General features: G+C 36.9%; 1 protein-coding gene across 2 annotated transcripts in view; it reads left to right on the top strand.

Annotated features, from left to right (window-relative positions):
* GUCY1A2 (guanylate cyclase 1 soluble subunit alpha 2) overlaps positions 1-24,281 on the top strand; it is a 325,806-nt gene that overhangs the window by 27,844 nt on the left and 273,681 nt on the right. For both annotated transcript variants that reach the window (XM_039471375.2, XM_074400512.1), the window contains exons 2-3: positions 3,131-3,192; positions 10,118-10,239. In XM_039471375.2, coding sequence (XP_039327309.1) covers positions 3,131-3,192; positions 10,118-10,239 — 184 coding nt within the window. The remainder of the gene's footprint in view (positions 1-3,130; positions 3,193-10,117; positions 10,240-24,281) is intronic.

Below are 24,281 nucleotides of genomic sequence, written 5' to 3'. Positions count from 1 at the left end.
ATTGCCTACCAAGGAGGAGGTTAAAGATTCGAAGAGCGTTAGGTAGGGAGAATGTCACATCTGTCTTGGACATTCACATAAAGAGGTAGACATGGAGGGGGTCCAAGTGAGATTTGACATAGACTTCTGGGGTCTCCTTTTTTTTTTTTTTCCTTAGAGCATCACTGGTGTACATGGGCACTTAATAAAATTGAATTGAGAGCTGGACCCTACCACCCTTTAGGCAGAAGTCATCTGATGGAAGGCTTTGGCCCATTTGTGGGTCTTCATTCTTTTTACTTAGGTTAGAGAGGCCAAGATTATGTGAATTTGTCTCTCTCTGCTGAGGCCATGGGGTGAGGCCATCAGACAAACTCTGAAAACTGGAATGAATTTATGGTGATAAGATATTTGGAGGGGCCAGGACTGTGTTGAAGTCAGCCTTGGATTGCTAAAGATTAGGAGATGCTGTGCAGTCAGCCTCTATGCCTGTGGTTTAGACAATTAGAATGCGCCTACCCACTTTGGCAAGAAACAGGAAGTGCATAAATGCTTTATCAACCTGAAGCTTTGTTGGATGTGCTCAGAGAACTTTTCCTTTTAATGTATTTAGAAACTATAAATTTAACTCCTGCTAGGAGTGGAAGTAATTGCTTCACACAAGAAAAAAGCCAGCTCTTTAAAAGGCTTAACTCCTTTCACAAATATGTGCTTTTTAATTACTGGGAAATTCCTGGCACAGGAAAAAAAATGTCTTTTTTTAACAAATGAGGTCATTCTGGTCTTAACTAGCCCTGTAGACTCGAGTTCCTTCTTTGTGTTCCATTTGTGACCAGAGGTTACTGGAAAGATAATCCCTCTGTGGATATCCACTGCTTTTTCAGCTTCTTGCCAAGGGGAAAGTTAGCTTAGCTTAGGAACTGCCAAGCCAGTGCAAGAGGCCCAGATCCAAGGGGTACTGGGCTAGTGACTGATAATGATTGAGTTTAGATTGCTCATGGATTGGGTTGTTAAAGAATGCTTTCTGTGTGCACTTGGATCCCTATATCTGATTCATTCTCTTTAGAATTTCTCAAACATTCCCCTGCCTCTTGGTTCAGGAATAATTTTTCTTTCTTAGGTGCATACCATTTACTCTGCTTTGAGTCTGTTTGGATGAGTAGAAACATCTGTGCCAGTCTGAGGCCTATTATAAATGAAAAGCAGCTGCTGAAAGAAGTTACTCTCTACCTCTTCCTTTGAACACTTAGGAGCTGATTGCTCCTGCAATTAATTTGTGAATTGGCTTGGCTAATGTGCAGTAGGTATCTGAGGCCTTAGATTTGTGTGGTGAAAAGGTTCTCCTACATGCTAGTGTAGAGTAGATCTCAGTGGATGCCCCTGATTCAATTTAAGCTCACTTTCCTCTCACTTTAACCATTGCCTACCAAGGAGGATGTTAAAGATTCGAAGTGTGTTAGGGAGGGAGAGTGTTATATCTGTCTTGGACATTCTTATAAAGAGATGGACAAGGAGTGGGTCCACATGTGATTTGATATAGACCTTTGGGGTCTCCTTGTTTTTTTTCTTAGAGTCTCAGTCATCCAGGACAGAGTGCAGTGAGGTGATCTGGGCTCACTGCAACCTCTGCCTCCTGGGTTCAAGCAATTCTCATGTCTCAGCCTCCGAAGCAGCTGGAACTACAGGCATGCACCACCATGCCTGGCTAGTTTTTGGTGTTTTTAGAGAGACAGGGTTTCACCATGTTGATCAGTATGGTCTCAAACTCCTGACCTCAAATGATCCTCCTGCCTCAGCCTCCCAAAGTGCTAGGATTACAGGTGTGAGCCACTGTGTGTGGTCCCTGGGGTCTCCTTTAGATGATACATTATAAGAAAGCTACTTTGAAGGACTGGTGTTTGGAAATTGATATTTATTAATAGCTTTTTAAGTAACAGCACTGTACTAGACCTTTTCTGCAGATTACCTTTTTAGAGGTAGTAGTAGGCTTGTGTAATTAGCAGTAGCCCACAAGATTCCCAAGCTACCATACTGCTTCTCATTTTGAAGGGTTTGTATTACATTTATATTCCCCTAGAATTCATCCTTGGCTGTAATGGATCAGTGTTTTGATGAGGCCTTGACTGCTTTTTTCATGTTTGATTGAGTACAGGTTTTTGTTATTTAAAATATTCACTCTCTTGCTACTGAGAACTTGGTTCTTCTTATCATAACTTCCTAATAAAATCTAGGTTCCAGTATCTTGGTGTCCCACTGTTGGCTCTCTAAGTCTGAAACTCCAGGCTCAGTCTTGTTGCCTAATTTCCTGATCTGGGATTGAGAACCTCTGTTCTTAATCCATGAGCCATCATGGAGAGGAGATTATGAAATTTGGTCATGAGCTGCTTAGATATTTGTTGCAGACCTCACTGGTTTTATTTATTTATTTATTTATTTGCTTGAAGCACTTGTGGCCCATTCAGTAAGCTCCAGAAAGAAGCTTTGCTTGAATTCTCCTGGGACATGGAGGAAGTCAGGCCGAATGCTGGTTGAAGTCATGGCTGTGGGGCCCTGGATAACCTGCTTCCTATCCTATTCTGTCTTTTTATTAGTCTCCTCAGATGAAGAACAGGAAAAAAAATCATTTAAGCTTAAAAATATCTCTTATTATAAAGTTGACTCTTTCAACTCGGTTTATTGCTGCTTGTTAGACCATCCTTGAAAGCCTTGTTAAAACGTAGAAAAAAAAATATTAAGACGTGCCATTTCGTTTCAGTTGGTCATTACCTCATGCAGATTACATATACTAGAAAGGAAAAACCATGACTCATGTTTCTGCAGGTCACCCTCCCGGCCACCCCCAAGGCCTGGGTTTATTGTAGGCAGCCAAGGAGTATTTTTTTGAACTTAATAGCTGGTACAAAAGAATTGAAGAAAACATTCCTAGGAAGTACTGTTATACTTGAAACTGGGAAGTTCTGGGTAGTTGCTCAATGCCTCATGCTAGTTTCTGTGGGGAAAATACACAGCATGATGCAAAATGGGTTAATATTGTAGAAGGAAAACTCTCAAGAGATAAATCAGAAGCTTCACCTATCTGCCTATGATGCTCACAATGGGAATGGTACTGATTTGCTGATAATATGTTTTTATTATTATTATTATTCTTTAGCCTCAGACGATACAGCAAACTCTCAAGAGGACACTGCAGTATTATGAACATCAAGTTATTGGGTAAGTAAAAATTGATTTTGGTTATTATTGGGAGCAAATTAAAGGTAATTACTCAAACATAGCTGCTGAATGTGTGATTTTCTGCTATTCCAGTCAACGTTATTTTACAGTGGTTATGTTCTTATAGTGTGGGTGGGGGTGAAGGCTTATTGGGGGGTCCCTTGGAGTGATTTCCTTTGGCTTATTTGTGCTTAATTCTTTTAAATGAAGTTCCTTTTTGGTGTTGCTTTTCCTTTTTTACCTTAGTCTTCTCATGTTCTTACTCTCTTATTCTGATGTTGAATCTTTTGCCTTACTAATGTGGTAAGGTTTATTGGTACCAACCCAGATGCTTTGAATGGGATTTCAAAATCCTTAAGTAGAGTTTGATAAAAATCACTACGATCTTAACGCAGTTTAGTGAGAGGAATTGATTTTCTTAGAGTCACGAGCTACATATTTTGCTTTATTATCTCCTATTTCTTGAAGTGATTGTGTTGTGGTGCAAAGTAAGAATACTTGAGGTCAAAAAACAGGACTTCAAGGCCTCGTTAGCTAGCAAGTAGATCTTATACTAAGTGACTTTATCTCTTTTGTAAAACATGATGATAATACTAAGTAAAGGATTAGATGTGATGATTAAATGAGATAATTTCAATGAAAGCATTTTGTAAACAGGAAGGTCCAAATGAGTATGAGGTATACCTCTAATTGGCTATGGCAGAAAGCAACTGGCAAATACTAAAGCCTACATTTACTTACTCATGCAATCTAGTTTTTAGATTAAATTTATTGACATTAGAGGCAATATATTTTTAATTTATCTTGTTAGTATTCTTTATATGCCACAGTGCTTTATCTTTGTAAGATTTTAAGAACTTTTGAGAAGTCAAGATTCAAACTGTGGTACTTCTTGAACTGCTATCAGAATCACTTAACATTTATGGCTGGTAGTCATTGCCATAGGGATCAAGAACATAATTTTGGCTATGAGGGTGTCATGGTTTTTTTTTTTTTTTTTCAGAACAGAAGGACAGAAAATTTAATGGAAAAATAATCTTTGTAACTAGTACAACACGTGTACTTTAAGTGCTTGATGATTATGTTAATTGTCATTTCAAAGGGAATTGCTTTGAAACTTTGTCATACTAATCCTCAAGAGTGTAGTTCTAGGAAAAACATACTGTTTAAACTCATGAGATGGCTTTTAGTTTGAGGCCATTAGCGATTTTAAATGGTTTATCCTAATGAAGATAAAAAATATCAAATTCATCTTTCTCCACACATCCTAAAATAAAACTTAATCACTCTCATTGAATCTACTGCTTTCAAAGTATGGCATTTGAATTAAATAAGTTAGTATACTTAAAGTAGTTCCTTGTATGTGATGACTACTACATACCTGTTTGCTCTTTGTTCATTATTATTGTTAATATTTTTATGACAATATCCATCATCAAACTCTATTTTCTGAGATTATGAATGTTCTGTTTTGAAATAAAATAATAATTGATGAAATACTCTCATTTGTGAGCCAAAGTATGCCTTTAAGGCAAATTGGAGTGGGACTCTTAAAATGTGACCAAAATAGATAACCAAACTATGTTGCTATAATTAGAACATTTTTTTCTCCACTGATAGAATGTGGGAGAGTTCTCTGTTACCCAGTTAGCTGCCTGAGCCCTCCCCATGTCTAGAAGCAACCTAGATATGGCCTGTGGTGATTCTTTGTCCATTGCATCAATGGTCTTTTCCTAGTTCTGTTTATTGCAGACACTGTATAAAGAAAACAGAGAATTTGACTCCAGTATAAAGAGGAGTCTTGTCTGACATAATCCAAATATGCCTATTAGCATATTTTGCTTGGGTGTTGGCTGATTTCTGGGACTTGAAGTACCTTTGCTTGCTGCCTTTATTTGCACTCATGCTGATGGAAACAAAGGGGACCTGCTGGCAGCAATTTTTTCATGTTTGCCTTTCTTGACTCTATTCCCCTTTTCACTTTTTTTTTCTCGTTGATGACTTTTCTGTCAAACTCCCTCTTTTGCCTTTTATACTCTTTCTACTTTTTCTCTCTCTTTTCTGTCAAAATAAGTGGAGCAGCTGATGTCATTCACCCTTGAACTAAAAATTATTTACAACCGTGTGTTGTTACTCTTAAGAAAACACAATTTAAATGTTCTTATCTCTAATTGTGAAAAAGAATGTGTTTCTTACAGTTAAAAGGATTTAGGAATCCCTTTATTGAGAATTGAGAATAAGTGCAGACAAGCATTATTTTAGTTATTTTTGGGGAGGTAAGGGTGGGAAGGAGATGCTTTTCCGAATCTCTGAAATGGGGCTTGCTTAAAGCTGTCTTGAAATAACTCAGCATTTAAATACTTTGTGTTGAGGTGTTGAAGCAGAGTATGAGCTAGCCCTTCTCTTTTTAATTTCTTAATTATCCTCTAACCACTGACATTGCTTTCTTTACTTTTAAAACTCTGTCCTTAATCTGTTTTATTTATCAGAGCTCCAGGATTGTACAGTTCTGCTCCTTGGATTTTATACTGGTTGCCCATGGAAGCTCTCTGAGGCTTTTTTTGTCTGCCAGGACTGAGACTGGAAACGCAGAGAGCAGGTGTTCTGAAAGATCACAGTCAGAAGGATGGGAGGGAGTAGCTGATAGGGCTTTCTGTGAGGGATTAAGATAGCCTCTCTGTACCTCATCCACTTTATCTTTAAACATTATTCTGTTCCTTAATTTATCCATTCACTTGTTCATTTATTTATTCATGGAGATTATTCAAGTTGGGGAAATGAGTGCTAAAATAATTTATTCATGCAATGTGATAAATCTTCTCTTCATCTCCACTGTCATCGTCATCATCTCACCGAGACATTCTGGGCTAATTTTCTGGTTTCTACTTTTGTCCAACAATATGTATTTTCACTGCAGCAAAGTGATTAAAAAAATTAGATCATGCCACCTTCTTACGTGAAACCAATAGTTCTCAGATGTTAATGTGCTTCAGAATCGCCTTCCAGCCTTGTTAAAACACGTATTACTGGGCCCTGCTCCCGGAAGTTCTGATTTTTTGTAGGTCTAGATGGGGCTCAGGAAACTGGCGTTTCTGACAAGTTCCCAGGTAATGCTGATGCTGCTGGCCCAGGGATCACGCTTTAAACCTCCTGCTTTAAACCATACCATCGCTTATTATGGTAGAATAAAGTCTAAATTCTTTCTGTGATTTGGCTTCTGCCTACCTCTCGAATTTTACCCCTTTCCATTTCCCCTTTTTCACTCCATTTCAACCTTCTGTTGGTTTCTCAACTTACCAACCTTATCTTCAGGGCCTTTGCATGTACCATTTCATTTTTATGTAATGCTTTTCCCCCAGATGTTTGCATGGCTTATTCTTTCTATAAATATAGGTCTCTGTTCACATGTCTTCTCTTCAGGAAAGCCTGCCCTGACCACCCAGTCTAAAGTGTCTCTCCATCACCTACCTCTAACTCCAATTGTGTCAGGATGACTTTGTGGAAAATTGTGATTACTATATAAACTCTACATATTCATGCTTACTTGGAGAGATCCTTCTTCCTGTAGCATTGTCTTTCCTCCACCTAACAGTATGGGGTCACTGAGTGTGCATCTATATGTTAGTTGCTCTTTAACTCAAACTTCTAGGGAATGGACTAGCTTTCTGGCTAATGTGGGATGGAAAGATTAGTGAGAAGCAGAAGGGGTCAGTAAGAGATAGGCAGGATTCACTTTAGAAATTAAAAGAAACCGATGATGGAGGAATGTCTGCTTGTAGTGCTACTTTTTTCTTATATAATTCGTGCGTTATGTTGTGCCCTTTCTTCTCTTTGTATGTTGTGGAAAGACTGTGTTTGTTAAGTGTATATAGGAGACTTACTAAACTTAAAGTCAGGCTTTGCTACTGAATAATCTTGGGCAGGTTACTTAAAATCCCTGAGCTTCAGTTTTATCATTTTAAAAATAGAAATAATAACAGGGTTGTGGTGAGGTTCAAATAAAATCTTAATGATAATAATGTATGAAGTTATATAATCACAAAAAGTAGTTAGCATAGTACCTGGTACACACAATGATCATCAATTAATGATTGAATTATTATGACTACTGTTAGTATGTGACTCTTTTGCAGTTCAGCTTTTGTGGATTGTCTTCAATTTATCCTCTCGCTGCAAACTTTTCTTGTCTTCCTTGGACCTTTTAAAGTTTAGAATCTGTTGTTTAGCATCAGGAGCTGAACATGCCCAGTTCATATTCTAGCTACAGTTTTCTTCTTACAGGGAACACCTTTTTCTTTTATTTATTTTTTGACTGAAATTTCTGTCTCTAGAGGGCTTGACCTGACTGCTGTCACTCATGTTGGTAGCACAGGACTCCTGCTGGTTTATGGCTCACAAAAATGAATTGCTGTGGCAGTGTAGATGAAGCATAGATTTCTTCAGTCAACTACTAAGGGAGATGTGATATTCAGAACCATGCCACTAATTTTATCCTTTTTTTTTTTTTTTTTTGCCAGAATGAGCATTGTATTAATATCATGGGTAGGACTATTGCCAAACTCATATTAGTCTGGGACACCAATTCTTACAGTCACATAAAATTAAATTCTATTGCTCCAATTATTAATGTGGGCCCTATGTTTGTTTTATACAGCCAACCTGTTGTTCTCTTTTTCTTTTGTCAATTGAGGAGAAATTAAGCCAGAATAATTTCAGTAGAACACTAGAAGTGAAATTAAGAGTGGGTAAATTCTGATTATTCTGGGAAACAAGCTTCAAGGATACTATTTAACCTTTCATGATCAGGTTTTGTGGCTTAAATTACTTTATTTAAAAGTAATGTAGCTTTTTAACATATTTACATAGAAAAAACTGTCTTTTTGAAGATAAACAGATTAGACAAAAGCTGATATCTTTGCTTACTATGTTTGAGGAGATATGCTGGGTACTTTCCATATTTTATTTAATCCTAAACATACTGCATAAGACTACCGTATTAAGCACATTTTACAGATGAGGAAATTGTGGCTAAGAGAAAAAAATACTTTTTTAAGGTCCTTCTGATAAAAATGGTGGAGCTTGATTTAAAAATAACCCTGTGGTTGTCTGTTTAACATCTGTGCTCCCTGTTCCACCTCTTACTGAGTGACTCCTGCATTCTGGAAACTGTAGTAAGCATTTTGCCTAACTGGTTTACCGGAGTCTGATCTCAATGAGGTGTACAAACATGAAACCATTTTATTTTTCTCTCCACTCACATCAAACATGCTAGGATGAATTCCCTTTGATATTAGCTTAGATTGCTCCATTTTCTAAGTACTTCCTAGAATTAGGAAGTTTACTCTAGACCAGTTTAAATCTTTACCCTCATATCTAGTGTGATTCTAACGTTCCTTTCTCTGTCTGGATCGGGCCTTGGCCTAAGAGACTTGGAATGCAGAAAAGGGTGGATGATGTGGGTTTTCACTACTCTTCTCCAGGCAGTTCCTTTCTGGCTGCTTTCTCTTCTGATATGTTGGGTGAGGCATGAATAAAATAGAAAATGGCAGAAGCCTTTTTACATCCACTGGGGTTGTAGCAGTCCTCTCTTGGCTGTGATGCCCTTGCTAGGGTGCATACATGAGTTCTGCCCTGATTGCTTCAGCTGCCCCAGCTCCTGCACCTATGGACTGCACTCTCCTGGTCTTGCTAGTGGGAACCCTGTCCGTGGCTGGCAGCCTCTAGATTGGAAGAGCAGCATGACAACCAGACAACTCGAGCTTGCCTCTCTCTTCCCTAATCCATGGGAAACTCACATTTTTGCCCTGCCAAATGCTGGGCCTTTAGGTTACTCCCAATTTTGCTCTATTTCTTTTCTTTGTCAATAACTCTCTCCAGAATCTTCTTCCTCTTATCAGTCTGACATGGGAGTATGGTCAGGAAATCCACTGCGTCTGCAGACATCCACTAGGGAATGAGATGGACAACCCCCAGCGTCTACCAGCTACAGACCGCCCTCACCAACTGGACTTCTGCAGGGAACACTCCCGTTTTCTTGGCGGGGAGGGGGAAAAGTACAATAGCACTTTCTTTCTAGGTCAATTCCATACTCTTCTGAAGTTTGATTTTAAAGTCTTTCTATTCCTTTGTATTCCTTTCTATTCCTTCTGTAAGCCGATGGTAGGGTGACAGGGGTAGTAGCTATTTAGTCTCTTAAATCCTGAAGAACAACTCTGGTCTTCTTGACTACCCCTTTGGAATGTGGGAAGATTTGGCTTTTATTGTCATCATCCTTTTTGTCTTAGCTCTTATTTAGAGGCAACTCAAAAAGTCCCAGCCAATATCCAACAAACACAGACATTGTGCTATTCAGTCCTCACAGGAAGTCTAGGAGGCACCTCCAGAGTGAAAGTCAGATTAACAGAGATTAGGTTACTTGCTCAAGATCTCACAGAGAGAAAATTGTAGGACCATGCCTCAAATTCTGCCAGATGTATGTTATTTATATATCATACTACTATCTTCTTGACTGTGATAGAGGTTATGGTGTATTTACTTTCAATACTGTTGAATGCCAGGACACCAAATTAACATTGTTAAGTTTTCATCTTCTGTGATCTTCCTTATAGAAACAGATCACTAGTCCTAATGAAGTGCTCACAGAGTGATACATTAGCTGTACAAAGCTGATGTATTTTTTGTTCTCCTCATTTTTCTTTTTTCACACGTAGCTTTCTTGTTAACAGTTGCCTCCAGTTCCAGGTCTACACTGCAAATGCTGATGTGAATGGTGGGTTATGCCAGAGTTATGTCTCAAAGTTTCATTTACTTTAAAATGTGATTATGATGAAAGCATACACTGCACATGCCTCTGTGTGTGTATATGAGTTGCATTCACAGATGCTTTCAAAAATTTCTCCTTATGCTAATTTTGTTTTCTTCTTAGTTACAGGGATGCAGAAAAGAATTTCCACAATCTCTCTAACAGATGCTCCTATGCAGACCACTCCAACAGAGAAGAAATTGAAGATGTCTCAGGAATTCTTCAGTGTACTGCAAATATACTCGGTATATTAACTATATATTTATATGGTTGAGAGAGAATGAAAGAGAGGTAAAGTTGAGGTGTAAATGTTTCATTTTCTACCAAAGAGAGATTTGGAGAATATGGCAAGTTGAGACCCAGACCTTGTGAGGTGATGAATATTAACTCTCCTAAAGATGTTTGAGTGGAAATTGCTTGCATGCCATTTACATCAAAACAAAAATACTTCAATTCCAAGGAAACAATTTCAGATACTCACATGTTAATAATATTAGCTTTCTATAATCCATATTTCTTTGGCCCATATTTTCAGCTGAAATAGCAGGATTTTTTTTTCCCTCTCAGTCGTACTCTGTTATTTCTGGGAGATCATGGTTGGGGCATAAGGGTGGCCCACAGGTACTCTTAACACTCTACAATCCAGTGTTTGTTTCTGTGGCTTTGTCACTGAAGTGGTCATCTACTGAGGTCTCTGTGCCCTACTTGGGGCTGGGGGAATGTCCATCTTAAAGATATTTGTACTTATGACAGAGGGGCTGTTTTTGGATTCTTCAGCATGGCTAAAAAGTACTGTTGTAGTTTGCACCCAGTCACACATCCTTAAGCTACTATAACTGAGCTGTACTACCATACTATCTGAAGTTCTTTGTGTGTGACAGCTACATTGTATTTCATGCAAAATATTCTAAGAGGAATACTTTTTCCCTAGTGTCTTACAGATGTTTCTAGTGAGAAATTTCTCTTTACATTCTTTTTGGAATCATTTTCTTCCTTATGACCTAGATAGGAATCCATGGGGTGCTTGTGGGTGCTGTTGGGGAATAACACATCTTAGTGAACTACTTCACACAGAATGCAGAATCACTTCTCTTTGGGTTCAGGAGATGGACAATAAGGCAAACCAGTTTTCCTGTTCTTTCTTTTCCTTTAAAGTAATTTCTCTGGAGACATACGAGTTTCTCCTACAAACAGTTTCCAGGTCACCTCAACCCAAGAGTCTATCAGATTTTTCTAAACATGCCTGACTTCTAGAGGTAGACTTTTTTTTACATTCAGGCTGGAAACCCAGCCACCAGTTGGCTACATTTTCATCCTAGGTAATTTTTGTAAACACAAAATCATGTAATAAGAATATGTGTAGCTTTTGTGAAGAGAGGCGTATAGATGTTAGTGGTTTGATGTAACAGTATGCAGGACAGTGATGGGTAGTTGAAAGGATGTCAAATATTCATCACCTTAACCTTAGAACAACTGCAGGGATGTCACCACACCCAAGCAAATCTTATGATTGGAGAAAATAAGGGATGAGATTAAAAGAGACATTACCCAACAGCTGTTTAGTTTTCTGATTTTATATTTTCAGGGACTCTCCTTTCAGTAACATCTATTTCTCTTAATGCATTGTGACTTCAAGGGGTGGGGTGATGATGCCACACTAAAGGGGTTGTATCAGAATCTCAGTAAAGGAATGTTTGATGTTTTGAGAAGTTGTTTCTTATCCGGTTTCTAAACATTTTCCTGACCCTCACATCTTTCTTCCTTATGCTCCCTATTTTTAGAATCACTGAGTTAGAGGAAGTAGGAGGTGTTCAAAGGTAATGAATATGTTGAGGGTGCTAAAGGCATTTGTGCTGTGGCTTGTAAATGAGTGTGTAGAATTTCCAGGGAAAGAAAACCTGGGTCAGACAATTTGAAATAGTGACCACCAGGGGACACTGTTGGCCCAGCACAGCTTAGTTGCCCTTTGAAGGTTGCCCTGAGATGCTAAGTAGTGAGTGAGAACAGCAGGCAATGTGCTGCCTGATGACATTAGGGTAAGGGAAGTGCTGGTAACTTAGAAGGTGACTGTGTAACAGGGTTTAGATTTCCATGAATACTAACTTTTTCTAAAAAACAGATAGTAGGTCTGATTATTTTATTCCTCTTAAATAATGATAGGTTGTTCTGAAGATTTAAAGCATAATCTTAAAAAGTTTAAATTTCTGGAGATTAACATTTAATGCCTGCCACCTGCCAACCAGATGCTGGCACAGATGATTATGTGCCTAAGAGGTAGCTGTTCTCTTTGAATAATGTCTTTTCAGAATTCTTGATACATTCACTCTCTAAGGACAGCTTTAGTGGTCCTATTCAATAAAAGCTTTGTTTTTAACAAGTTGCTGAGTTATGATTAATCTTGGCTTGCTTGGATTTTATCCGATTTTAAACTTGTGTTTAAAATTCTCTTGTGTAATTATTTATGAGAATGAAAGAATTGGTTAGCTTACTGTACAGAAAAGCAACACAAAAACTATTTTGGGGGAGGGTGTTGGGGGTGGCACAGGAAAATAGCATTTCAACCAAGTTGAGAAAAATTTTGATGCCTAGGAACCACTTTTTTTTTTTGGATAGCAGAAGGCAGTGTTCCAACATGTGGTTTATATTTGTGACTTTGGGGAGTGTGATTAGAATATTGGTGGACTGAGATTGGCAAACATATATTTCTCTTACCTTCTTAACCTGTTCCAGCATTGTAATAGAGACTGGAAATGTGTTGGTTTATTCACTTATTTGTATGTTATTTATACTTCATCATCAAAAGAGACTTGAAGTTGTAGATCACAAAATATGATCATAGTAACAATTTTTCTTCTTCCAAAATGACCATTCCTATCTAATTACTATTAACTTCTCTAGATAGTTTGGTCATTTACTGGCTCTTCAGGTTGAAGTTTGCATTTAGAAGGTGGCATGGAATAAAAAAGAGGACCTGGAGAGAGGGAGAAAGTGAGTTGGAGAAGACCAGTTATGCCTCTGTCACTCATGTGTTCCTTCATCTCTTCCACGAGACTCCCTGGGAGTGCATGTTGTGCCCTACAGAGTGATTCATGCCTCTGGAGTAATGGGCAAGAACTGCTTCCAGATATCAAAATGTTTGCTGTCTATTTTCCTTTTGTTGGCTTAGAAACTGGTTGTTGCTATTTTCTGTCTCATCATTTACAAATTACGGATATTGATTATGGTCTGTTTATTGCTGTCTCTTCCCTACATTTTGGTGCTCTGGCAATCGCTGTGATAATGGAGGCTGGGCCCTTGAAACGCTGGCCATGCAAAGAAAGATAATAGACAATGCCCTCCCTGCTGGAGGACTTTAGAGTTAAATTTATTGCTTTATTTGGTACATGATGTCTTTTGCATACCAAAATGATCTAATTTTAGTTGTCCAAAAAATTTTTTTTTCTAGCCCTAATCTGCAAAGCCTATTTTTAGCTCAAATTAAATAGTAGAAATGTGTTTATGCTCTTATGAAACATGACATTTAGTGTTTTCTTGGAAATTGTAATGGTTGAATGGTATGATAAAGCAAGTATTAAAGCATGTGTACCATGTTTTCTGCTGAAATGTTGCTACTTGTTCCTATGGGTTGGATTTAGATAGTGTTGTAGGCAGGGAGACAAAGTGAGTAGGAGAGTTAAGGGAAAAGGATGATGAATTGCATAGTCTCCCTTGTCATAATAAGTTAAATATAAATGAGGTTATGACTATTTCAGTTTTAACAAGTTCTAATACTATTAAGGGTGTTGTGGGTGTTTCAGTTGTTGTAGAGCTTTGAGAGCTGCAAGATGGGGGAGATAGGGTGTAGGAAAAAGACTTCGCACTGTAGTTTAGAGAACAAATAGAAAAGAGAGCTCTAGGTTAATTCATTTACTGATGAGTTATAGCAAATAAAGCTTTGCAGTTTAAATATTTTCAGTATTTTACTAAAATGCATTGGAATTAGGGTGGTTGGAAGGGAAATAATTTAATAATGTTACTATAATATAGTGATTTAGAGCAAGACTGGAGCCAGACTACTTGGGTTGAAAATGCAGCTCAGCTCTTTACTAGCTGTACGAACTGGAATGATTTACTTCATCTTTCCTTACCTCATATTTCTTATTTGCAAAATGGAGATGATATGATTACACACTTCCTAGAGTTGCTAAGAAGATTGAATAAGTTAATTTTTATAAAATACATACTTAGAACAGTATGGTATATAACCAACTGCTTTTATTATTATTGAGTATTCCCCAAATAATGATTGCGTCGGGCGCAGGAGGTTTGCTTACCTTTTTTTTTTTTTTTGAGATGGAGTTTCGCTCTTGTTACCCAGGCTGGAGTGCAATGGTGCGATCTCAGCACACCGCAACCTCCGCCTCCTGGGTTCAGGCAATTCTCCTGTCTCAGCCTCCTGAGTAGCTGGGATTACAGGCACGCACCACCATGCCCAGCTAATTTTTTGTATTTTTAGTAGAGAAGGGGTTGCTTACTTTTTTAGGTGAAGAAACTGGTAACTTTGCAAGGTTAACTAACTTATCGATGTCTTTGGTTAGAGTTAACAAGTCCCAGAGGCAGAATTTAAATTCATTTCAATCTGATTCCAGACCTCATGCTCTTCTCAGTGCTTTGTGCTGCCTTCCAGAGCTGTTGACTGTGTCATCATTCCTCTGATGCTAATTACACACCATCTTTCCAGTTCTCTAAATTCTTAGAATCGTCATAATGTCACATTTTGCTTAGTGCATTGCTCTTTCAAATGTGCTTGGGATACTTGCTTGCATGTGACAAACTTCTTGTCAGTATTGAGGAAAGTGCAGTTTCACTGCAATTTGGATCATTTCAGTTTAGAAACGAGGATTCTTTAGATTTCAGGTTTTGAAAATGCAAATTAAGGTGATGATGTTTCCCATCACAACACAAACATGGTTTCAAGGCTTTGCTGTAGTAAACACTGTGCCAGTTTTGCTGCTCAGGTTTCAACCTGATCTTGCTACGTAGCTGGCCTCATATGTTAGATATCATCAGGGCAGCATAAAACCTGCAAAAAGGCTGTTTTTCTGATGTTGATTTCTTTTAATGGAAAAGTTTAAGAATGTCATCATGAGTCTTATTAAACAGTTTCTAAACAGAGACTTTAGGTAGTGGCTCTGCGTAAATTAGAGAAAACTTCTCTTTTCTGCTCTCTGTTTATATACTTTTCCTGAAACAATCAGATTTAGTAGTAGTCCTAAGAAAGTATGAGAGCATTGTGTGTGGACACTGCTTCCTATATGTATAAGATAAACCCTGTAACAAAAACATGGCCTTAGGCTATACAAGTCAGTTTTAGAAGTTAAAAGGTATTGAATAGGAATGTGGCATGGTTTCCCTCTTCTAGATACTTATTCTCTTTTAGGAACATTTTCTTCTGAATCTTGTGACAGACTATTTCCCATTTGTCCTGCTAAATTTCTCCAGACATGGCTTTTTTTTGCTGTTCTTTTTTTTTTTTTTTTTTCCTTACTGGAAAAACATGGCAGTCCTTTTTCTTATTTTAAAATTTTTGTTTTTGTTTCTGTAATTTATTGTTTCCCTATCACTAACAACTTTCTGTCTAAGCACCTCTTCTTTGTGTCAGGGAAGGACCGCCTCTCACACCCCCAAATTCTTCAGGTTGTGTTTTGTTCTGTTTTCTAAACTCTTCAGTAGGTTGGTGATTATTTTTCCTTTAAGTTTTTTTTTTAAATAAAGTTTTAATTTTGATATAGTTTTAGATTTGTAGAAAAGCTGTGAAGATAGTACGAAAAGTTCTCATTTACCCCACACCCATTTTCCCCATTTGGCATCATACATTAATATGGTAACTTGGTTCCAATTTATGAAACAATATTGGTATATTATTATGGACAAAATTCTATGCTTTATTCTAATGTCCTTAATTTTTAACCTTTTTCTCTTCCAGGATTTCACTCCAGATACCACATTATGTTTAGTTGACTTATCTCCATAGCTTCTCTTATCAATGACAGTTTCTCAGACTTTGCTTGTTTTTGATGACCTTGACAGTTTTGAAGCATACTAGTTAGATCTTTTGTTTCCTGTTTGCTTTGGTGTGTGCCCATATGCCCATCATTGCCTTGAAATATGATCATATTGTGTGTGTGCATGTACATGGTGTGTTTTGAGTACTTCCTTACTTTCCAGCACTATAAGATGTTTCAGACTTATCTTTCATACTTCCTGCCCCAGTTGTCTAGAATCAGCCATTTCTCTAAGGAGCCCTGATTCCTTTTATTGGAGGATGGTATTAGAAACCATGACCTGGGCACTGGTTGTACTCATTGCTATTGGAGTGTTTTGCTTCTATGCCCTCTCAGCTGACAGAGCAAGAGAATATATGTGTGTATATTAACTTGTATATATATGCCCATGTGTAAACATTTTTATATGTATTCATCATATTATGCTAAATATAAGTTCATACTGATGTCTCCAACTTTATTACCATGTAGATCATTCTAATCATCCCCCCTTGCTTGTCTATAACCTTTCTAATATGGAGAAACCTGACTCCCGTTAGCCACAGTTTACTAAATTCTTCAATTCCAGTGTACCTTTATAGTTGTTTCAAAATTGTCAACACAAACTCCCAAGGGAAACAATTTTATCAACTAGAATACATTGTCTATGGGCAGTTTGGGAATATGTACAAAGTTTTGTAGTGTCCACTCATTTCCAGTGTTACTTAGACAAGCACCTTTCTACCGCACCACTTCCAGTGAGATTTTTTTCGTGTATTTGTAATACAGCTAGATTATTTTATTATGGTCTTCCATCCTGTGATATTTTGACCTCCTAAATACATACATACATACGCATACTCTCTCTCTCTCTCTTCTCTCTCTCTCTTTCTTAAATTTGTATACAGTAAGTTTTACTCTTCTGCTGGAAAGTTCTATGGGTATTAAAAAAGGTATAATGTCATATATCTACCATTAGATCATACCAAATACTTTTACTCTTATATTTTAAAACATTCCCCTGTGTTCTACTTTTATAAAATAAAATGCTGTGTTCCATTTTTTTCAACCTATGTCACCTCCGAATCCCTGACAAGTACTGATCTGTTTGCTGTGCTATAGTTTTGCTTTTACCAGAATGTCATGTAAATGTAATCATATAGTATGTAGCCTTTTCATTGGATTCTTTTGTTTAAAAGTGTGAATTTAAGATTAATCCATGCCTTTGGCAGAGAGTGCATTTCTTTTTCCCCCGCCTCCTGAAAAATATTCCATTTGATATGTACTACAGTTTGCTTATCCATTCATTGATTGAAGGATACCTTTGTTCCTTCCATTTTTGGTTACTATGAATTAACTGCTATAAAACATTCACTTGCAAGTTTTTATGTAGACTCTATTTTCAGATCAGTTAGGTAAATACTTAGGAGTGCAATTGGTGGACTATGTTTAACCTTGTAAGAAACGACTAAAGTGTCTGACAAAGTGGCTGTGCCATTTGCCTTTCCAACAGCAATGAATGAGACTTCCTGTTCCTCTTCATCCTTTCCAGAAATTGGTATTTTCAGTTTTTTAGATTTTAGCCATTCTAATACATGTGCCTTCTTCCTGGAAGTTTTCATAAACAAAAGCAGCACCTTTTTATCTTTTTACAATTTCTGCTTATACCAACTGTAATTAAGAATTTTTTTTCTGGTTTTGTCATTCTAAGTACTTTTCCTGATATTATGACTGAATTTAGAAACCGCTTAAAAATGTATTAGTAACAGTATTGCCCATGATACTACCATAATAGGTAAACTCTTTGGCTTGGTAACAATAAGTTCCTGCAATGGATTTAGTCAGCATTTATTCACTGGGAAATGAAATATTTTAGGACTTTGAGTGTAACTTTGAGGTGATATGACCAACAGAGTCCCATTTGTTGAAGATGTTGAAATATAAGATGTCCACAAATGGTCTTTGTCACTATCATTATGCTCTCCTAACCCCCAGCTTGCCTGAGTTAAGATTCCTTTCAACACTATCAATAGCCAGTGAGTCAAACTCATTTAACTAAAGCTCCTTTACACAATACATTCTCATAACAAAATTCTCAAACCTTTTAGAAACTCTCCTATTTTTGTTTTCTCAGAGATAGTATCACCACCATTTAAAATCTGCAAAACTTCTTAGTTGGATAAAACAAAACCAAATAAAAACACATACATATGACTTAGAGCAGGAGAAATAGAAGCATAGCTAGATGAGGCTGCTTTCATGGGGTCACCATTAGCTGGTGGAGAGGGCAGGGATTGAAGTATGAGGCAGTGATGGGAGAGCCTGCTGTATTACTTATTGACCCTTCAACTCCTTCTGTTACCAAAGAATAATCGTTATTATGGCTTTTTCTCTGAGTTAGAAGGAAGATTATTCTTTCCTTACTATGTGAGAAATGTGACTGTGGGCCTGTAATCATTTCATTTGTTAAACCCATAGCTTATTTTATTGCCATCTCATGGAGTAGATTTATAGTGATTTGGCACATTTAATTTTTTTTAAAAAAATACTGTTTTTTGTCTTTATTTCTTTGAGTCTTTTTGCTCCAGTGAGCAGACCACCTTCCCTTCTCCCCCAACCTTTTTATTTTGTGTTAGATGACTTTTGTTAATTAAATGAATTATTTCCTATGCATGAGGCTAATTTTTTTGTCCATTGTGTTACTGCTCTGTTTTCATTGTTCTTTGATGCATAACTCTAACTTTGACTCAACTACAAATTTTAATAACATGCTGTTTTAATTCTTCTGACAATTAACAAAAAATTTTAAGTAAGATTGGAGTTAATTCAAACATCCTGAGTTCTATGCTAGATGAGTTGTCATTCTTATTAGTCTTGAGTTCAGTTCTTCAGTCAATTTTAAGTGCTTTTGACAGCATTTCTATTGTAATTTATTTAAATTAATCTGGTGAGTAGAGTTTTATGTGTCACAATAAAGATGTTAGTCAAATTAAGACGTTTTATATGTGGTAAATTCCCTTTATTATCCCACTGTTAGTCCCATTTTTCAAAAGCAAAAAATATTAATCTTGTATTTTTTATGAGCCTGCTCAGTTAAAGATTTCCATATGTTATGTTTTCCATCAGGTGAGCTATGGACTGTTAGGTGTTGCGGATGATTTTTATAGGTGTTTTGGAGTGCTCTTTTCCCATTTCTATTACTCATAGTAATACCTAGTTAAAGTGACATCTCCTTCAAAACTAGTAAGTTTGAGACCACACTTCCAATTCCTGGTCTATTATGGTTTTTTTTTTTTTCTTTTTTCTTGATTTCCACAGAGTCTGATCTTAACCTTGAGAAATGGCAATTTTGCAATATGAAAAAAAAGTTGTAGATTTTGGAAATACTTGTTGGAATTTTCCATTGTGTTATAAATGAATTTTATTTTAGCCTTTGTGGGCAGCTTGTACACTGTTATCCACCAGCATTATGGTCTAGAATCAGGTAGAGTAGAGAGGTTGTTGGGCGGTAGGGAATGGTGTGGGATGTGAGGACTGGGCTTCATTTCCCAGGTAGAAAAGGGCAGTCAGAAGAACCAGTGTAGGTCCCCAGGGAAGACATGACTCATTGATAGAATGGAGGAAGAACCTCCATTGTTGGTGACAGGCATGAAAGAAACTGATGGAGCATATATAGGAGTCAACTAAACAAGAAATGCATGTGATTTTCATAAGCAAGGATGTTGAAGTCACTCCTGACTCCTACATAATGATCAGGACTGAACATTGTCTAGAGACAGACAAGTAAAGAGGAAAAATTAACTCTGAAAATATCAATTATAATTTTGATATTTAAACACTTATGCTTTTATTCTTCATAGGGAAATATGATTACATTATTGGTTTGAATCCTAATCCCAAAAGTAATTATGTCTACGCTAGACTCTAGACCCGTAGACCCTATATTACACAAGCGATGGTATAGTAGGATCATCTAGAGACATTAAGAAATAAAAGAGGCCTATAGACATTATACCGGATATTCTGATATGTCATATCTAGGGCAGAGACCAGAACTTTGTATTTTAAAAATACATTCTCCAGATAATTTTAGTATGCACTCATGACCTTTAACAGTTTAACTCTAAGGCTAATCCTGCTCTTGGACAAGGATGCTTAAGAAACTGTAGGTCAATTCTTAGGACATTTTATACCAAGTCACCTTTACTGTTAGTTTGGAATCTAAAATCCTGTGTTTCTCTTACTGTCTTATTCCTGAAACTGGGTTGTTGCCTTGTACTCCACCCAATTCTTTTGACTTATTCCTACTTCTCTTTAGGACTTCAGTTCTATTTCTGAATCTCACATAGGAACTGGGGCTCTGCTTTCATTCATTACTTTTCGTCTTCCAGATACAGGCTTAATGCCTCTTACTAGATGCTCTGGATTTAATTTACCTACCTTCCTCTCTCCCTCTCTCCCTCCCGCCCCCTCTTTTGCCTTTTCTGTATCTCTTTGCCAAATCTCCTTCACGCTGACAACTGCTGGCTTAGATTACCGGCTTAGACTGTCTTCATTTGCATCACACAATTAGAATACCTTTTTTTTTTTTCCCCAATGCTCTCCGATAAAGCCCTCCCTTTATTCATCCCATGTCATTAATTCCACAGAGACATGCAGTAGGGTTTTGTTCAAACTAATGTCAGAAATAGTGGGTCATGCATAGTTTTTATAAAATGCCTGGTTACTGCTAGATTTTTTTACTTGTGAGCTTTAGATAACACTCCTCTGTCCACTATTACTATTGTTAGGACTAGAAATCCTATTAATTCCCAGAGGACAGTTTTACCCTAGGGGGAAAATAAAGTGGGCAATAGAATTCACTGCTGCAATAGGAAAGGGAAGTTCATACTTGTCTGTGAGTTTTCCTAAAGCACAGAGTCATTTTAGGACCTTTACAAAGAAGAAATCAAGAGGGATTTCAGCGAGAGAACAAACAGAACAGTGACAAATGATCCTGACCCTTGTGAGTTACTCCACTGAGTGATTAGTGCCCAGGAAAACTTTGTCTGAAAATACCCAATTGCCATCATTTTTCTACTTTTCATTCTCTTCTAGTTCTGCGTACTTCTCCACAACACTATATGACACTTCATTCACCTCTTCATTCACTTCTAGTACCTCAGAATGTTTTTCATTTACCTCTTTTTTTTGGGGGGGGTTTCTATAACGTATTTTCATTTTTCTTATTCTCAATATTATATTTTAATAAAAAGCAACTATTGAAGTCTGCTAAACATAAGTTTACATTTACTTCTCTTAATTTGTCATTACATTTTTGCTTTACTGCCATATTTAAGCTTAATTTCTAGTTGGCAAATTTAGTAGTCAAGTGATTCTAACTTGCTGCAAATCTGTACAGTTTCTTTAGTTCAGGGCTCTAAATGATCACTAGGGTTTTAGCTGGACTAGGATATTGTTATATTAACTGCAGGAAAAGATTGATTAATCCAGAGAAGTCTGTATATAATATTGTAGAGGAAATGTTTGCCCTATTAAATGAATAGTTTTTAAATACTTTGTTCCATCAATACAAATATTTATTGAATATGTTGTATTTTTGGGTACTGTTCTAGGTACTGGTGATCATCAGGGAGAAAATAGAAAGTCAGGAGGCAGGCAGTAAAAAACTACAGAAAAATAACAAATACAAAAACTTCGGAGTGATGCATGCTGTGAAGAAAAATGAGACAATGGAATGTAAAAGGGTGGGAAGGGCTTAAATAATATGTTAATAATAATCTCAAATCCGTTTAAGCAACTCACAGGGTTCCTGTATGACTGTAGTATTTGTGCTGTTTCACTGATATATTTGGATTTAGAGCTCCGAAAATGAACTTTATTTATTTTTTTTTAAATTCACTTTAATATGGAGGAGGTTGAAGTTGATGAAAGTTCTGGTTTCTCCACTGATGTCTGAGTAGCATTTGCTACTCTGGGTCTATTGAATATGAATGAAAGGAGACAGTGAGGCTGTAGCATAGTATTTTGGGCTGGACAAAGTATCAATTGGTTTTCATCATTCCACTGGTGTGTTTTGAGTACCTCCATGTACCAGGCCTGTGCTGGCCATGAAGATTTGAGAGTGAGTATGGCAGATGTCATCTCTGCTTTCCTGGCTCTGTCATCATAGAAGCTAATGGGAAAGCCACATGACATGAGGTATAAAACTACTCTACTCAGTGGGTAGAATGCAAGGCTGCTTGAGTGTGACCACTAGAAGACAGCCATCCCAAGAGAAGTAGAAGTAAAATCCACAAGTCAAATGCTTACTTACACTTTCTCTTGCTGTTGTTCTTTGTTTTTCTCCATATACTCACACATACACATATATGCCTGTATACATAAGTACATAAACACACATACATATATACATATGTATGTATAAGCAAGTATAAATTTTATATGCATTACTGTTTATAAAGATCTTTCATGTATATTATTTTGTACATTGCTAAAGTCTATACTTAGGCATTATTTCTTCTTTCTTTTTCTTTTCTTTTTCTAAAGATGGGGTTTCACCATATTGGTCAGGCTGGTCTTGAACTCCTGACCTCAGGTGATCCGCCCACCTCAGCCTCCCAAAGTGCTAGGATTGCAGGTGTGAGCCACTGCGCCCGGCTTTGGTATTATTACTTCTATTTTACAGGTCAAGTAATTAGACCCAGAGTTTACGTGCTTTACTCCAAATCACTTAGCCAACAAATGCTTGGGCTAGATTTGAATATAGCTTTTTCAACTATGGGGAAGTCGTACAGCTCTTTTTACCCTACTGCATTTTTCTCTGTTTCAAAAAATAAGTGATAATTGTAATACATCCTCCATTAAAAGAACCACCTGTTTCCTAAAAAAATATAAACAAACACCCTGTGTGTATGTATTAGTATATACTACTAATGGTACTGTATGTTATTTTGGCCAACTCCCTGAATTAAAAAACACCTTATAAATGCATTTTTCCAATAATTATTCATAACTGTGCTGCCAGAATGAGCACTGACAATATTTATTCTGGCTATGAAAGTATTTTTCTGACTACACATGAGAGACAGAAAAATAAAGATTTAGAGAGCAAGGATTTTGAGTTGATAAAAATAGGAGGAACCCAGCTTATACTTCTGTTAATGCACATTTCATCATGTGCTTCCTAATTGTTTATATGTCTTTCTCTTTGACTTGAATGTAGGTAGCTAGAGGTCAGGTGCCCTATTTAAGTCTTTGTAACCATAGCAGAAAGGCCAGAGGCCCTGGAGGGAGAGCTATCTAAGGATTATTGTTTGAAAGACAAAGACAGAGGAGTGTTCTTGAGGAAAGGAAACTAAAGACACAGGAAAAACAAAAGCAAAGCATGATCCTGTCCTGGATCTTGGACTAGGAAAAAATACAACTATAAGGTATATCATTGGGACAATGAGCAAAATTTGAATATTGATTGTGGGTTAAAAGATAGTATTGTATCAAAGAGTACTTTTTTTTATACAAAGAAGTATTAGGGATGAAGGGGCATAATGTCTGCAACTTACTCTCAAATGGGGTGTCTGTGTGTGTGTGTGTGTGTGTGTGTGTGTGTGTGTGTAGAGAAAGACAGAAGGGGGAATGAGAGAGCAAATGGGGCAAATTGTTCACAAATTGGTGAAACTTGAGAAAAGAGTATGATAATTTTGTACTATTCTTGCAACTTTTCTCTAAGTTTAAACTTATATCAAAATAAACATTTCCAAAAATGATTGAATAAAGTTAAAATAGATTATAAGTCTTAAGGAACTTTGTTTCTATTGGGTTGTATCCCCAATTAAAAACAAACGGACAATACCATGTAACTAACTAAAATAACAAACATGAGTGAGTTTAAGAGTTTGTAGCCTATTTTTATGCTAGTTTAAAATTCCTAGTATCACCTGTGAATGCACCAAATTCTGTATAATTAGTATCCAGATTGGAGCTGAGCTGTGGAGTTTATTTTCCTCAAGTTTTGTTTTCTGTCTCCCTTATAAATTGATGTGGTGACATGAGATTAAATATGAAATTGGAGTAGTGTCTAAACATAGTCGTCCCACTCTGTTTATCTAATATTGTAGGGCAATTGTTACCAGAATAGGTGATTGGTTACTTTATGTTCCAGAACATTTCATTTCATTCTTCTGCACAGAAAAATATTGCTCAAGAATAAAATCACATTTTCAAAGAATAAAAGTAAAAATAAAACTGCTAACTACTTTTATTGC

The sequence above is a fragment of the Saimiri boliviensis genome, chromosome 6 (assembly GCF_048565385.1).
Source record: "Saimiri boliviensis isolate mSaiBol1 chromosome 6, mSaiBol1.pri, whole genome shotgun sequence".
NCBI lineage: Eukaryota > Metazoa > Chordata > Mammalia > Primates > Cebidae > Saimiri > Saimiri boliviensis.
Note: the sequence above shows the minus strand (reverse complement) of the source record. Positions and strands in the feature narration are given on the sequence as shown.